Source organism: Macrotis lagotis, chromosome X, assembly GCF_037893015.1.
Source record: "Macrotis lagotis isolate mMagLag1 chromosome X, bilby.v1.9.chrom.fasta, whole genome shotgun sequence".
NCBI lineage: Eukaryota > Metazoa > Chordata > Mammalia > Peramelemorphia > Peramelidae > Macrotis > Macrotis lagotis.
The window spans coordinates 266832738-266850101 of record NC_133666.1 but is presented as its reverse complement, the minus strand read 5'-3'; the positions used below and the strand labels follow the sequence as shown (position 1 = coordinate 266850101).

Here is a 17364-nt window from a genome sequence, read left to right as displayed (position 1 = left end):
CTTCTGCTGGCCCTTGGAGTCTTTCCCACCCATACGGGTCTTCTCTCAAATAAACTGGGTAGCGACTAAACTAGGACCAGAGCCTGTTATTATCATGCCCTCTCCTGTTTCTGAGTCTTTGCTAAGAGGAGCTCTTCCCTTTATGAGAACCCCCTTCAGCCACCAGCTCCTCCACTGATTTCTCTTTCCCAACACTTTGAATCTCCCTTTGTGCTTCATAGGCAGGTAGCATGGAGGCTAGATGGCACAGTACATAGAGAGCTCTAGATCTGGAGCTGGAAACCTGAATTCAAATCTGACTTCAGACATTTACTAGTTGTGTGAGTGACCCTAGATGAATCACTTAACCTCACTCTCTACTTCAGTTTCCTCAGTTGTAAAATGATTTTTCACAGTGATTATTTCTATTCTGAGGCTGAAATATGCTGATATTTGTGAAGTTCTTTAGAAACCTTAAAGCACTTTATAAATGCTGGCAATTATTTGGCTATTAGGTGAGGCAATGGAATAGAACACTGATCTTGGAAGCAAAAAGACCTGGATTCCAATCCTGCTTCAGTACTAGTGTGACCATGGACAAGTCATTTTATCTCTCTTGGCCTCAGTTTTCTCATTTGTAAAAATCACATAACCATAGCATACGAGTGAAATGATATTTGTAAAGCAGCTTTGCTTTATTTCCCAATAATAAAATTAAAATAACAAAAATAGGTTCTTGTGTAGCTGACCTTAATACAGCTGCTAAAAAAGAGGAGCGAAGATAGCAGAGTGATAGTGAACTCTTCTCCACAAAGTCCTCCCAACAGATCTAGAAAATGCACCAGAATGAATCTTGATGGGGAAATCCACATAAAGTCACAGGGAGTCATTTGTCCCATCCAGGTTAGCACTGGGAGGAGACAGGGAGGTCTGTGGCCTGAGGAGCCTGGCGGCAACCAGGGAAAGGCTGTGCCAGGAGAAGGAAGTCCCAGACCTTCACGAGGGCAACAGGATGGCAACAGGCACCAATTGCCAGCTTCGTGGTCCAGGAGCAGGTCGAGGTTGGGGGGACCCCTATATGCCAATAGTGTTCTTGAGTGGGGGGACCCAAGGCTGAATACTGAGAGAAAGGAGGACGTTTGGAGGCAAATAACAGCAGCAACAGTTGAGTTGTATAACCTCAGGTGCAAAGGCAGATTTACTTCCACCCTTCAGAAGAGTAACAGAGTATGGAATCTCAGCCCAAGGGATAGCCCACAATGCTGCTGCTTGGAACCAACAGAACTTTCCATCTAGCCAAATTGGGCTGAGGTGAGCGGCAGCTGCTCATACCTGGCTCAGGAACTTGCAAAGTTTAGACTAGGGGGCAGCAGTCAAATTTTGCTTTGAATCAGACCATTTGGGGAGTACTGAAGACTTTGCAGATCCCCAACTTGTCCTTGAGATCCTGGAATAACAGTACTCCAAACCCAAGAAAACAGCAATAGAACCGGCCCAGAACATCCTTCCTGAAGTTTCACAGGGCCCAGTCCTGAAATCAAGTCCAAAGTGAGGAGGAGTCTAGATGAATGGACAAAGGTGATCATCTCTATTATAGTGGCAGGGAGCCTGGGAAGATGCAAAAGAAAAGAAGGATCCCTAAACATTTACAAGCAAAGCCTCAGAGTATTGTATTTAGGATTTTTTGTGTCCATATTTATTAATGAAATTGATCTATAATTTTCTTTCCCTGTTTTTGTTCTTCCTAGTTTAAATATTACTATCATATTTATTTTATAAAAAGAATTTGATAGGACTCCATCTTTGCCTATTATTCCAAATAATTTATTTAATATTATAATTAGTTGCTCTTTAAATTTTTGATAGAATTCATTTGTAAATCCATCTGGTCTTGATGACTTTTTCTTAGGAAGTTCATTTATGGCCTATTCAATTTCTTTTTCTAAAATAGGTTCAGTTAGATATTTTTATTTTATGTAAATCTAGGCAGCTTTTTTATTCTACCATTTTGCTTAATTTGTGAATTAATAGAATTTTTTTTTAAAAAGGCTGGAAATAAACAGCTTTACTTAGTTTTCAGTTTCTGATGATAAGTTGCCCCTTTCCATAAAACTTTCTCATTAACAGAATACTTGCAGGAAATTTCTGATTCAAGAATTTGAAAACAGGTAGCTTTCAAAAGCATCTTGTTTTTGGACTACATATATAAAATGGGCCAGTTGTTCGAATAGAAGGTGATATAGGAAGAAAAATATGTGTGATGACTTTTGCTTTAAAGCAAGATTGTTTTGTGGTCAGTCTAGTTAATCCACTGATGAAGACTATTAAGAGGGTGACATTTTGGGTGCTCTTTTTAGCAACTATATTAAGGTCAGCTACACAAGAACCTTATTTTTGTTATTTTAATTTTATTATTGGGAAGTAAACCCCACCCTGTCCTTATTGACCATGATATTTTAACATTTCCCCTTGCTTCACAATCATCTGCTGGTTATTTTTTCCTGACTTCAAATGGTAATATTGAGCAGGTCACACTGGAGTTGTATCTCTGCTGGGTTATGAAATCTGACCTCAGCTTCCTGTGTGGCTTTGATCCTGTCACTTACCTCCTGCAAGTGCAGACCGCTGTGGAGAAGAGGAGAATTCTGGAAGGCTGCTGCCTTGGGGGGTGCTTGGTACTATACACACTATTTCCACAAATACAGGAAATGCTAGATGGCTTTTTTAAAAAATTCATTCAAGGTCAGTAGAAAACCATGAAGCCTGACAGGTTTGAAAATAACTTGGAGAGAGAAACAGCCTGTACATGGAACTGTTTTGTGGCTTTCTTGCAATCTTCTTTTTCCTTTGTGTCTTGTATGTGGAAATGCTCATCTTATTTGGTTAAGTTCAGGAAAAAAATGTTTTACTAACTTGCAAAATCTCTCTCTCCCCTCCCCCCTCTTCCTTTCTCTCTCTCTTTTTTCCTTTTTTTCTCTCTTCCTTTCTCTCCCTTTCTCTCTCTCTTTCCCTTTTTCTCTCTCTCCCTCCCTTCCTTTCCTCTCTCTTCCTCTCTCCTCTCTCTCTCTCTCTCTCTCTCTCTCTCTCTCTCTCTCTCTCTCTCTCTCTCTCTCTCTCTCTCTCTCCCTCTCCCTCTCCCTCTCCCTCTCCCTCTCCCTCTCCCTCTCCCTCTCCCTCTTCCTCCCCCTCCTCTCTCCTCTAGACAAAGAAGCTAATGTATGTTATCAGGAATTTGATGTGCCTGAACTTTTCCCATTAGAATTTAAGCAGTATCTCCCGAACATCATGTACAGTCATGACTCACAAAGGTCAGCAACTCTCCAAACAGTGGTTTGTATCTATCTCTTGCCTCATATTTTATTAGCTATTTTTCTGAAGAAAGAGCTGGGTAGAACAGCATTTCTCAAATTGATTTTGTCTCAAAACATTTTTGGGGCCTGAAATTTATTGATGGAATTCATAAATTTTGATTTGGTGAAAAGATGGGAAGGGGGAGATGTTACCTAGGATTGTATGCTAGCCTCTCTTAAAAATAGGAGTTGGGGGGGTATCATTGAACAAGCAGATGAAATTAAACCTATTTTCATACTCCTCAAATTGTTACATCATACATACATACTATATATATATATATATATATATATATATATATACATGATTTCATAGTATTTTTTAAGCAGAATATAATGCTAGCATTGACATTTTATCATGGATTTTCTTTCATGTTGAACAGAATAAGAGACTGTATGATGTAATAGAGAGTTCACCTTGGAGCCAGGAAAACATGGATTCAAAGCCTGTCTCATGGATTCAAAGCCTGTCTCTGATCCATTTTGGGTCTGTGACTCTGATCCAGTTACTTAATCTCTCTGTTCTGGACCCTAAATTTCAGAGCAAGTGCCAACCTACATTGGGCCAAAGGTGTTTTTTTTTAACTTGATTTTTCTCTGTATCTGTGAAATCACAGTCCCTACCGAACAGAACACCCGTATTCTATAGGAAAAACTTGAAACATTTGGTCCAAAAGAGTTTATCCAGAGCAATCTCTGGGACACATTAATATTAGATTAAAAACTGGGACCAGAATATAGATAATTAGTTAATCCTAATTATACTGAATGGTCTTATTTGTCCAAGTACAGATTCCTTTGAAGGTAGATGATGGTTAAAAACAATTATCCTATCCATTTCCTGCTTCCCCTTAGTATGGTGTAAACACATGGCTCTTTGAAATGAAAAATGCTAACTGAAAAAGGAAATCAAAAATCTCTGTTGCCAGATTTATTCTCTTGTCTTTTCTATTTTAACCTCCAAAACATGTAGAGTCGGGTACGGTGAAACAGGACTCCCCCACCCCCACCCCAAGGTGAAATGAGTATCTAATGAGGTAGTGGGAGGGCATTAGAAAAGACTGCAAACCAATAGGGTGGTTTCAAGTATGCTTATTTATCTGTTTTAAATATTTTACTCTCCAAAGACATTTTATTGGTGATAAATAAAATTTATAAGTTGTGAGCAGAAAGAATATCTTTGTAACTTAAATGGGCTCATTGTCTTCAATTCAGTCAATTATCATAAGGGTTAAGCACCACTAATTGGAGATTTGTGATAATTCCTTTATCAAACATGGGCTTATTTTTTGAATAAAGCAATCTCAGAGGTATAATTTGCTAAAAATGTGTTATCTTTTTTAATAAAAGAATTTCTAAGATGTGTAATTTAGGAGTCTTATGATACTTTATTTTACAATGTAGGGCTATTAAGAGTTACAATTTTAAAATTAGTTTTATTTTTACCTTTTGGTTGGTATTTGTTGATAAATGAGACAGTACTTAAAAGAAAGTAAGACATTTCTTTCAAAGAGTTCTCTAATTTTCCCACCCTTCAACTTCTTCAAATGAGGTTTTACTGTTAATCAATTTAAAGTATCTTGCTCTCCATTTCCCCTGGGTTCATAAACTCACACAGGGGAACTCTAGATTGGGGAAAGGGACCGACTTAACACTAATTATGAATAGTTTCTTTTTACCCATTTAAGTGGCTGTTAAGCATATGATATAGATGGAAGACAAGCTATAGTTTGAAATGAAGCAAACATTTTCTAGTCATACTGAATCTGCAGAAGTAACATTTTGAAGGCCAGTAAATTGAGAAGACCCACAGAGAGTCATCTTCCCTAGAAATAAACTCATGACATTGGGAAGAAAAGTTTGGAGAAACAATTATTAAGTACCTATTTTGTTCCAGACACTAGGCTATATGATTTAGAAATATTTCATTTAATCTTCACAATAATCCAGGAGGGGGAGGTGTTGTTATCATCCTCATTTTGCAGGTGAAGAGATTGAGGCAGATGGGTTAAGTGACTTTCCCAGGGTCATTTGACTCGTAAGTGCCCAAGATTGAGCTTGAACTCTGGTCTTCCTGACCCAGACCTGGTAGTCTGCCCATTCCCTTCTTCACCAAGGGGTCTCCATTACAACACTTAAAAGTTGTTTGTAAGCACTCTTTATTCTTGTAAAGATCTTGTTGGTCATTTAAAAAACGAGCTATCTGATCTTACATGTAAAATGGGAACCATGCTCATCAGTCAGAAGCTAGGTGTGCATCCACTTTTGTGACTAATTTGCTTTAAACCTTTCACTCTAAGTTCCACTCAAATACAAGCTCTTTCCCAGTCCCCTTCAGTAAAAAGATGTTCTCTTCCCCATTAAAAAAGAGACTTGACCCTTTCTTTGTATATTTGCACCTGTAATTTCCTTGCAAAATGGAATAAACAGGGGCAGCTAGGTGGCGCAGTGGATAAAGCACCAGCCCTGGAGTGAGGAGTACCTGGGTTCAAATCCGGTCTCAGACACTTAATAATTACCTAGCTGTGTGGCCTTGGGCAAGCCACTTAACCCTGTTTGCCTTGCAAAAAAACCCCTAAAAATGGAATAAATAAATGAATAAATATTGACATTCTTATAGATTGGGTAAAAGAATAGAAAGTGTTGAACATGTAAGAAACTTGAGAGGTTTTAGATGCAATATCACATGAATTGTGTTCAGAAATAGCTTTTGTCTTTATCTGAAGTGAACTTTAAGTTGTTGCTTTTCTAACTGGGGGCTCTTGTGTAGGAGGAGATAATCCCTCACCCCCACCTTCCTATTAGTAGGAGGATCTATTAATAAATCTTTTAAAATATAATATACAGGGGCAGCCAGGTGGCACAGTTCATAGAGCACCAGCCCTGGAGTCAAGAGAACCTAATTTCAAATTTGGCCTGCGACACATAATACTTACTTAGCTGTGTGATGTTAGGCAAATCACTTAACCCCATTGCCTTGCAAAAATCCAAAAGAAAAATAATAGAATGTCCAGAATATAATTTATCATTGTGAAAACTTAGGACTTTGGGGGGGGGGGACTTAAGTGACTTACCCAATGTCACTTAGCTATTAAGTATCAAGTGATTTGGTTGGATTTGAACTCAGGTCCTGACTACAGAGCCCGTGCTCAATCCACCTATCTACCTGATCACTTAGACTCTTAAAATTAATTTAGGTGGCCAGAAAATGTCACCCAACACTTTCAGAGGAGATCTCCAATGTCAGTGCAGACTTGGGAAGCTCAAAACATCCTTCTAGAAAGAATAGGGAGAACTTCTACCTTGTTTGTTCTGAGGGTGCTGGCTGTATTTTTCTAACTTGTTTTTGATCATTTTAGTTAGGGAGGCATCATGGTATAACAGAGAGAGCCCTGGAGTCAGAGGAGCTGGATTCAAATCCTGGCTCTGTTATTTAGTAGTTATTTTTATCTTTGGTCAAGTTGTCTAGCCTCCATGGGCTTTACTTTCTTAAGTTGTAAAATCAGCTCGTGTGTGTGTGTGTGTGTGTGTGTGTGTGTGTATACACTAGAGAAATGACATTTCATCTCAGCCTATCAATAAACAAATGTTTACTAAGTTTTTACTTTGTGTTGTTCTTCAGTTATTTGAAGCAGTCGTGCCCAACTCTTTGTGATCCCGTTTGTGGTTTTCTTGGCAAAGATACTGGAGTGGTTTGTCATTTCCTTCTTCAGCTAATTTTACAGATGAGAAAACTGAAGCAAATAGAGTTAAGTGACTTGCCCAAGCTGACACAGCTAGTAACTGCCTGGGGCTGGATTTAAACTCAGGAAGATGAGTCTTCTCTTCAGAATGATGTTTACCTTATTTCTACTTTACTGTTTTATTATGGGTCAATGAAGAAAGAACAAAGCTCCTGTTCCCTTCTGGGTTAATTATGAAATTAAATTTAAAAATTAAGACAAGGAAGAATCAGAAGAGCAGGAACATTCCATTTATAATTTTTATCTCATCTACAGTTGGATTTAAAGATGTGAGCCCACCTTACTCTTAATGTTCCAGATTGATCAGAGTTAATTAATCAAATCTCAATTTCCCATCTTTGTTTCTAACAGCCCTTTGCGATGTGTGGTTCTTGTGGCTCTCAGGGACATCCAGCAAGGAGAAGAACTTTTTTCCAACTACTACACGATTATCAACTAACTTGATGGAATCGAGTTTTCTACTTAACTATTCATTGGCTCAGAAGAGCTTTTCTCAGTGAATTTCTGTGCGTTGCATGTCGTGGAGATCTGCCCTTGGAGATCTAATTAGACTGGGGATTTTCATCGTCATGTAAATATTGCTTTTATATTTTGATGCAGTGATGGGAGCTGTTTGCTTCAGTGGCTTTTAAAATTTGTCTTGCTATTCCAAGTTAATTGTTTTTCACCCAAATATACACTAGTTTATTAAATTAAAAGGAACTTTCTGAACATATCCTTTCATTGTCTTTTTTGTTTACTTGCATATCCCCAAGATAGAGTTCCATTTTTTTTGTATTACCAGACATAGCGTTAACAGACTTCATTTGACTTTAGAGCGACAGTGTTCATTCTTTTTTGTGACTTCGATGTTCCAGGCTTATTAGGAACTTCATCCTTCCTTTCAGGAGAGGATGCGATTGGGAATGGGATGCCTGTGGCTGCTATTAGGTTACTTTAGGTATGACATTAAAGAGTTTCTTCTCACTTGGTCCTAAGAAAGGGAAAAATGGTTGACAAATCCTGTCTTATTTGATCCTCACAAGCCCTGGAAGAGGTAGGTGTTATAACAGCATAGAAGCTAAAAAAATCTGAGGTAGATGGCATTCAAGTGACTTGCCCAGCATTATAGAGCTACTCAGTGACTGAGGCTGGATTTGAATTCAGGAGCCCTTCAGACTCCAGACCTACACTCTATCCTCTGAACAACCAAACTGCACGTTGTTGCTGATGTAGTTTTGTTCTTCATTCTCAAAGACCACACCATCAGGAAGGTGATGCCATCACAAGTCCATGAATTGAATTTGAGTGAGGGGGTCTGTGCTAGATCACCAGCCTCACTTTCTCCTCCAGAGCCAGTGGCCAGATATGAATCAGGAGATAGTCCTGGATGTGAGGTAATCATGGTTAAGTCCTCAGGATTCTAGGCTAAGGAGGGTGGTCATCAAGCCTTGAACCATTGACTTCTCCATGCTTAAATAATAGCTGTTTTATTTTCACTTGAAAGTTTATAAAATGCTTTATGATAAAATGGGTTGAGGGAGGGAGAGAATTTGGAATAGAAAATAAATATTAAAACAACAACAGTTTACAGTTTACAGTAACCCTACCATTCCTTGGTTTTCCTGAGGGAGAGACTACTCTGTATGATATTGTCTTGTCTATTGTGGGAGGTGGGGAGGAAAGGACATTGATCTACCTCCTACTTCTTGAGATGGCACATAATTGTAAAATAATTGGCCTTGGATTCTAACAGTGACAGATCACCAAGTAATAGGTACCTAAGTGGTATAACGGACAGACCACTGGATCTGTAATTTGGAAGACCCAAGTTTAGTTAGTAGCAGAATGACCCTAGACTAGTCACTTAACCCTTGCCTGATGCAATTTCCTCTCTATGAAATGGGCTAATAATAGTACCCATCCACCCCCCAGGATTTTGATGGAGATAAAATATTTGTATAGTGTTTAGCAAATCAAAAAACAAAATATAGATATTATTGTTAATAAATAGGCAATTTTTTTTTACCAAAATTTACTTTCTAGGTGATGATGTTGATTATTGTTGTTGTTCCTTTCTTAGTAATCTCATCAGTTCCCATGAATTCAGTCATCATTTATTCAAAAATGACTCCAAATATCAATCCAAATCTAATTTTTTGAGCTCAAGTCCTGAATTACTAACTGCCTGCTACAAGCTTCTACCTGGATGCTCTGTAGACAGTCTCAAACTTATCATATATACTATGGTTAACTATGTTTTACATCCTTAAATTTTACATCCCATTATTTTTGAGGATATCATCATCCTTATCACCCAGGTTGGCAACTTTGGAGTCATCTTGGGCACTTCCACCTCTGTCACTTCTTACGTCTCCAGAGACAGCTGGTGGATGGAATGTTAGGCTTAGAGTTAGGAAGATCTGAGTTCAAATCCAGCCTCATACACTTCTTTGCTATATGATCCTGGGCAAATCACTTAATCTTGTTTTGCTTCAGTTTCCCAACTTTAAATGGGGATAACAGTATCATCTACCTCAGAGGGTTGTTGTAAGGATCAAATAAGACAATATTTGTGCATTGTAGCACCTTGCTTAGCATATAATAGGTACTATATGAATGCTTATTTCTTTAACTCCTAGTGATTATACTTCCACAACATCTCTTATATTTGTCCCTTTTCCTTCTCTCATGTTATCACCACCCTTGTCTCTTCATGACTATTCAACTCTCAGTTTTTTGGGGCCTTTAGTTTCCATTTGCTCTAATTCATTCTCCACACATTTACAAAAATAATCTTTTTTAATGTAACTCCTCTGCTCAGAAACCTTTGGTGGTTCCCTATTGCCTTATGGGTAAAAGACATAAAACTCAAATTAGTATTAAAGTCTTTAATAATTTGGCTGCAGCCTACTTTTTATTTGTTTTATTTCATATATCTCCCCTTCCCTCACTCTCAAGTTCCACATAGTCCTACCTGTGATTTTCCAACTGACACTGTCTTCAGTTGTCTTTGGGCCTTTGTGATGTGTGTAGCATATTGTGCTACACTATTGTCACTACACAGAATATGTATTTTCCTTCAAAGTGAGGTTCAAAGATCACTTCCTATGTATAACATTTCTCAATTCCCCTAGTTTAAAGTGCTTTTCCTCCAAATTCTTATATTTACCCTTCATGTCATATTCTTCCCCAAGTAAGCTCTTTAAAAGTAAGGATCTTTTCTTTTCTTTATTTTTTTGGTTCTTTGTATCCACAAAGCCTGAGATAGTACCTAATACATAATGGGCTAATACGCATTTAATAAATATTAAATTAGGAAAGAAGATACTATGTTCATGTGGAACCTTTAATCAAACATGTCAAAGTATAAGCAACATAATCTGTCTAGTAGAAAAAATATTGGTCTGTGAGTCTGGAGATTGGGCTCTGGTCCTAACTACATTGCTAATAAGCTATATGGACCCCAGGCAAGTCACCAACTCCTGGGACCTCAGTTTCTATATTTTTAAAATGGCAGAATTAGATCAGATTATCTCCACATTGCTTTATAATAAATAAGTAAATATTAAATAAAATAGTGACAAATACATTTTGTTTTAGATCTTGTCAATAAAATAGATGCTGACACACCAAATAATCTGGGACACCTTGGAAATTTCATAGGAACAAGAGGGAAGATGTGAAGCTTTAGCCCAGAACTCATAACCTTTTTTGTTGGACGTCCTCTCTGCCAGGATCCTGGTCGACAGCTGCTGTGGTTAGAGCCACTCATAAATAGGGTTCCAGGGGGATACTGGGATCTATGGATGCCTGAGTCTTACATCTGTGCCAAGCAAGCTGGTGGAATCAATAATGGGTAGGATCATTTGACATTTAAGCCACCAAGGGAACAATAGCATTGCATCTAGGAGGAGCAAGCTTGCCTTACTGATTTGTTAGTTTTTCCCAGGGGGCTAGGAGGGTTAAAAGAATATCAGGGAAAGTCATCCATTTAGATGGGCAGAAAGTCATTAGCAAAATTGTGTTCCAGAGGCTATTTTAAAAATTGAGTTACCTTGAGATTGAAAACAAAAGACTTTAGTCATAGAGTCATAATGGGGAGCCCCTTTGGAATAAAGAAAGATATATGGTGGGGTTCCCCCCCCCAGTGTAGAGTGATGTATTAAAAATCCAAATCATTGGGAGCAACCTATAAGAAGAATTTATGAAAATATGTGAATGGATAGAAAAACGACAGTTGAAGTTTAATGATTAAGGTGATAAATTTAGGGAAATAAAGTATTGGATTTGAATCCTGGTCTTTACATCTGTGTGACAGATGTCACAACTTCTCTGTAAGTCACAACCTCTCTGGGAATCACTTTGCTCATCAATAAAAGGATGGTCTCTAAGGTTCTATCAAACTCTATGAACTATGAACATTGGACTTTGAATTTTGAGGAGGGAGAACATTCCAGAATAGGAGATAGCCATTGAAAAGACAGATGGCAGGAAAGGTATTCCAGGGCGAGGGGTACTCATACATAGGTGTTCTAGAAGGTGTGACTACCAGGAAGAAAATTTAGAAGCAAGCAGTGGTTTGTGCATCCTGACCCTAGGAGCTAGAACTAGTTTCTGGTTTGGTCTGAAGCCTTCCGAGAAATAATCAGGACAGGAATATGAAAGAAAGAATTGTAAAGAGAAGTAACGGCAAGGCACAACAGGTATAAAACCTTGCCCAAGCCACAAATTCCATAAAAATGAATATGAGCTAAATAGAAACTGATGTTACCATGAGACAAGAAGTAATAACACAAAGCAAAAAGACCAAGAAAAAAACAGAAGAAAATGTAAGGTATCTCATAGCAAAAACAATTGGGCTGGAAAAGAAATAAAGGAGGAAAAAAATTAAGAATCATCAGACTTCCTAAAAGCTATGACAAAAAAAAAAGAGCCAAACATCCTATTTCAAAAAAATCATTTTTCCAAGACCATTACAAAGGACTCATGATGGAAAATGTTATCCACATCCATAGAAAGAACTGATGAAAACCTAAAAAAAAGGGGGGAGCTAGGTGGTGTAGTGGTAAAGCACCGGCCTTGGAGTCAGGAGTACCTGGGTTCAAATCCGGTCTCAGACACTTAATAATTACCTAGCTGTGTGACCTTGGGCAAGCCACTTAACCCCACTTTTGTCTTGCAAAAAAATAAAAAAAAACTGATGAACTGTGAATGCAGATCAAAGCACACTTTCATTTAAAAAAATTGGGGGGGGGGTAGTTTTTTCCTTTTGGTCTGTTTCTTCTTTCACAACATGTCTAATATGGAAGTGTATTTTACATGAACGAAGACAGATAATATCAAATTGATTACTATTTTAGAAAGAGGGAAGGGAGGAGGAGGAAGAAAAACTTGACACTCAAAATCATATAAAAATGAATGTTAAAAATTGCCTTTACATATAATTGGAAAAATAAAATACTATTAAAACAAAAAAGAAATCATTAAAGAAAACTGCATAGGTTTCTTAGAAGCATAAGCCAAAGTAGAAATAGAAAGAATTTTAATCATTTTCTGAAAGAAATCCTCAAATGAAAACTTCCAGGAATATGATAGCTAAAATCCAGTTTCCAGGTCAAAATAAAAATACTGCAAGCAGAGAGAAAAAATTCAAGTACCAAGAAACTATAGTTAGTCACACACAATTTAAAAGTCACCACTATCAAACAGTTGAAGAACTTAAAATATGATATTTCAGAAGTCAAGGGCTTACAACCAAGAACAATTTAGCCAGCAAAACTGAGTATATAATCCTAGAGTGAAAAATGAATCTTTAATAAAATAGAGGACTTTAAACTAACTATATAGCATTCCTGATGAAAATACCAGAAATTCATAGAAACTTTGAAGTTCAAAGACAGGGATGAAAAGAAGCATAAAAAGGTAAATGTGAATGAAAAAATGAGAAAGGATTAAACAAGGATAATCTGTTTATATTCTAAAATGGGGAGATGTGTTCTCTAATCCCTATCTTCATCACTGAGATTCATAGAGGCAAGCTAATTACACAGAAGGATTGAGCACGGTTCTGTTATAACATTATGGTTTTGAAAGAATAGAAACGGGAGGAGAATATAAACTGGGGAGGGAGAGGAAGGTTAAGGAAAATTCTCTCAGATAATTGGGGTACACAAGTAAAGGCCTTACAAAAAAAGAAAGGAGTAGAGGGTAAGGCTGACACAAAGCTCATCTCCATCTGAACTGATCAAAGGAGGGAAGAATACACACATGCAAAGGAGTATATTGTGCTAAACAGGGAAATAGGAAGGAAAGGGAAGAAGAAAAGGAAAGACAGATTAAGGGAGGCATTAAACCTAAATAAAACAAAGTCTAATTAAGAATGGACAAAAATATTTTTGATGTAGCAGAGAATTGGAAACTGCCCATGCCTGAACAAGTTACGGTATATCAATATGATGGAATGCTATTGTGCTGTAAGAAATGAGGGAGGGGAGGGTTTCAGAGAAACCTGGGAAGATGTGTATAAACCAAAGAGTGAAGTGAACAGAACCAAGAGAATAATTTATACAATGACAGTGGTAAAGACAAATAAATGCTTTTGAAAGACTGAGAAACAAATCAACATATTAATCAACCATAACTTTAAAGGACTCATATTGAAATAGAGTTGCAGAATGAAATATTTTTTTAGACATGACCAATATGGAAATTTGTTTTGCTTGCCTATGCATATTCATGTCATGTTCTTGTGCTTGTTTCTTTCTTGTCTCAATGGGAATGCAGGTGGTGGTGGTGGCGGTGCAGTTGAAGCAGGGGAAATATTGGACAGAGAAATATGTTTTATAATTATTAAAAACCCTTTGTCCCTCCTTGGGACAAAGAAGGCAGATTTTTGATAACTGAAAAAATATTTTAAAAAAGGCAATGAGTTTGAAATTGAGTAGTATATGCTAGGAACAGCACACAGGTCAGTGTAGTTAGCTGCTACACTGGAGGGAATTAAAGTACAAGAAGACTAGAACAGTAGAAAGGCAACTAGCAGACAGGTTACTGGCTTGGCCAGGGGCTCCCAGCTAGTAAGTGTGAGACCAGATTTGAATTGTTTTCCTGACTCGTGGGTCCAATTCTCTATCCACTGTGCCACCAGCTGCCTCTGTAGGAGTTTATTTATTTATTTTTGTTTGTTTGTTTTAATTTAATTTTATTTATTTATTCTCATTTTGTACGAATTTTTTTTACATTAATAAAATATTCTTGTTTAAGAGTAAACAAAATACCCCCTCCCCCTCATGAATATAGACTTGCTTGAGCGATAAAGTAAAGGGGAGAGAAAAAAATTAAAATTAAAAAAATAATAGTAATAATTGTAGGTATGGCCAGGTGGCGCAATGGACGAAGCACCAGCCCTGGAGCCACTAGCACCTGAGCCCACATCTGGCCCCGTACACCCAACAATCACCCAGCTGTGTGACATGCAAGCCACCCGATCCCCACTGCCCTGCAAAAACCAAAAGAAAAAAAGAGACCCAAAATAAAATAAAATAGTAATAATAGTAGGGGTGGCTGGGTGGTGGACAGAGCATTGGCCCTTGAGCCAGGAGCACCTGGGTCCGAATCTAGCCCCAGACACCCAAAGATCACCCTGCTATGTGGCCCCAGGCAGGCCACCCAGCCCCATTTGCCCTGCACCCTCCCCCAAATAATAATAATAAAAAATGTGCTTCAGTCTTTGTTCCAACACCAACAACTTTGTCATGGGTGGATCACATTCTTTATGATAAGTCCATCACAAAAGTTACTTCCATATTTTTCCAACGTTGCCATTGCTGATCGCAACTCCTTTCTTATTTCTCCACTACCATGTACTGTATTTTGTCTCTCCTTTCACTCTGACTCTGCTGTAGGGTAGCTGAGTGGCACAGCAGACAGATCCCTGGTCCTGGGGCCAAGAAGCCCTGAGCCCCCATACCACCCCTTAGGCCCAGAATCCACCTGGCCCTATGGTCCTGGGCAGGCCTTCCAATCCCAGCCCCTTGCAAGAAGTAAAAAAGAAAATGTGTTATATCTGACCACTCTCCCCCGCGTGGTCCATCCTCTCCTCCTTCATTCACATCCCCACCCCTTCCCCCGTACCCCCGCTCTCCTTCTTACTCCAGATGTCTATACCCCATTGAGTATATATGCTGTTTCCTCTCCTAGCCATCTCTGATGAGAGCAGTTTCCCTCACGCCCCCTTGCCTCCCCACTTCCATATCATTGCAATAGCTCATTGTAATAAAAAAAAAACTTATATGAAATATCTTGGCCTATTCCCCCCTCTCCTTTTTCTTTCTCACATTAAATTTCCCTTTTTTTCTATTGACTCCATTTTACACCATATTTTATCTTCAAATTCAGCTTTCTCCTGTGCTTCAACTATAAAAGCTTCCTCTACCTGCTCTATTAACTGAGGTTCATATGAATATTATCAGTATCATTTTTCTATACATGCAGTTCATCCTCATTAAGTCCTTCATATTCCCCCCCTCTCCTCCAATCTCCATGCTTCACCTGAGTCCTGTATCTGAAGATCAAACCTTCTGTTCAGCTCTGGCCATTCCAAAAGAAACATTTGAAATTCCCCTGGTTCGTTAAAAGTCCATCTTTTTCCCTAGAAGAGGACATTCAGCCTTGCTGGGTAGTTCATTCTTGGCTGCATTCTAAGCTCTTTTGCCTTCTGGTATATTGTATTCAAAGCCCTACGAGCTTCCAGTGTCGGTGCTGCTAAGTCCTGTGTGATCCTGACTGCAGCGCCACGATATTTGAACTGTGTCCTTCTGGCTGCTTGTAATATTTTCTCTTTGACTTGGGAGTTCTGGAACTTGGCTATAATATTCCTAGGGGTTGTTTTTTTGGGATCTCTTTCTCAGGGGGAGCAGTGGATTCTCTCCATTTCTATTTTGCCCTCTGCTTCTAGAATATCAGGGCAATTTTCCTGTAGTAATTCTTTGAAAATGGTGTCAAGGCTCTTTTCCTGATCATGACTTTCAGGTATTCCAATAATTTTTAAATTGTCTTTCCTAAGTCTGTTTTCCATATCAGTTGTTTTTTCAACAAGATATTTCACATTCTCTTCTAATTTTTCATTTTTTTTTGGTTTTGAAGTATTGATTCCTGATTTCTGGTAGATTCACCAATCTCCCTGAATTCTATTCTTTGTCTGAAGGATTTGTTCTCCTCAGAGAGTTTTCTTATCTCTTTTGCCATCTGGCCAATTTTTTTAAAGCATTCTTCTCAATAACTTTTTGAACTGTTTTATCTATTTGACCTAAGCTGGTTTTTTAGCATGCTATTTTCTTCAGCATTTTTTTGGATTTCCTTGACTAAGCTGCTGACTTCATTTTCATGTTTTTCCTGCATCTCTCTCCTTTCTTTTCCTAGTTTTTCTTCTATCTCCCTCATTTGATTTTCCAAGTCTTTTTTGAGCTCTGTCATAGCCTGAGCCCAATTTCTGTTTTTCTTGGAGTCTTTAGATGCAGGAGCTTGTGCTTCCTCATCTTCAGACTGAGTATTTTGATCCTTCTTGCGCTCACATGCAAAATATTTCTCAATGGTCTTCCTCTTGTTTCTCTGCTTGCTCATTTTCCCAGCCTGGGCCTGGTTTGGGGGTGCTTCCTGAGCTTTTGGGAAACTCCCACAAAGGTCTCAGTGTGTGAGGCTCTGTCCTCCCTCCTGGTCTGTGAATGACCATATGTGCCCCCCTCTGCCACGGGGTTGAGGTGGGGGGGCCCTGATGTTCTATGGTGGGGGGCCTAGACTGGGATCAGGATCTGAATGTGGTCAGAGCCCCAGAGTCCTGTTCCAGAGGCAGAGGACAGAGCTCCGCAGTCTCTCTTCACTCACCTCCCTCAGTTCAATGGGCTCATGCCCTGGGGGCTCCTGCTTACCAGCTCTGCCTGCTTCTGTTTCTGGATCTGGGCTGCAGAAAGACCAAGCTGCTCCCTGTGTGCCCTGAAGGCTGGGCTCCACGTGCTCGCTCTGGCAGAGGTCCCCCCTGCTGTTCCCCCACTTTGTGCCCCGTGCTCCCTGGGGTGCAGCTCAGGAGACTCCCCCGCGGCTGTGAGCTGAGACCCCCAGTGCCCTGGGGCTGCCTCCAGGAGGCTGAGGTTGTTTCACTCTGGTGGGCCACCCCTCCGGCGGGCCGCCCCTCCAACCCCGGGGAGCAGAGCCTTTCTGCTCTTTTCCAGGTTACCTTGAGTAGGAGAACTGCCTCACTGGGTCCCTTTGTGGGTTCTGTCTCTTGAAAGTTTAGTTAGAGTCCTTAGCTTATG

The 17364-nt window shown here is 39.1% G+C and overlaps 1 protein-coding gene across 6 annotated transcripts in view; it reads left to right on the top strand.

Moving 5' to 3' along the window:
- The window catches only part of SETD9 (SET domain containing 9), a 37237-nt gene extending 29454 nt beyond the window's left edge, over nt 1–7783 (top strand). For 2 of the 6 annotated variants that reach the window (XM_074201690.1, XM_074201689.1), the window contains one exon: nt 7424–7783. In XM_074201690.1, the coding sequence (XP_074057791.1) occupies nt 7424–7572 (149 nt within the window). In that variant the 3' untranslated portion in view covers nt 7573–7783. Of the gene's footprint in view, nt 1–3181; nt 3310–6951; nt 7078–7423 lie in introns of those variants that run through there. The other 4 variants (XM_074201686.1, XM_074201688.1, XM_074201687.1 and 1 more) reach the window with 4 other exon arrangements.
- Nucleotides 7784–17364: the final 9581 nt, after the last annotated feature.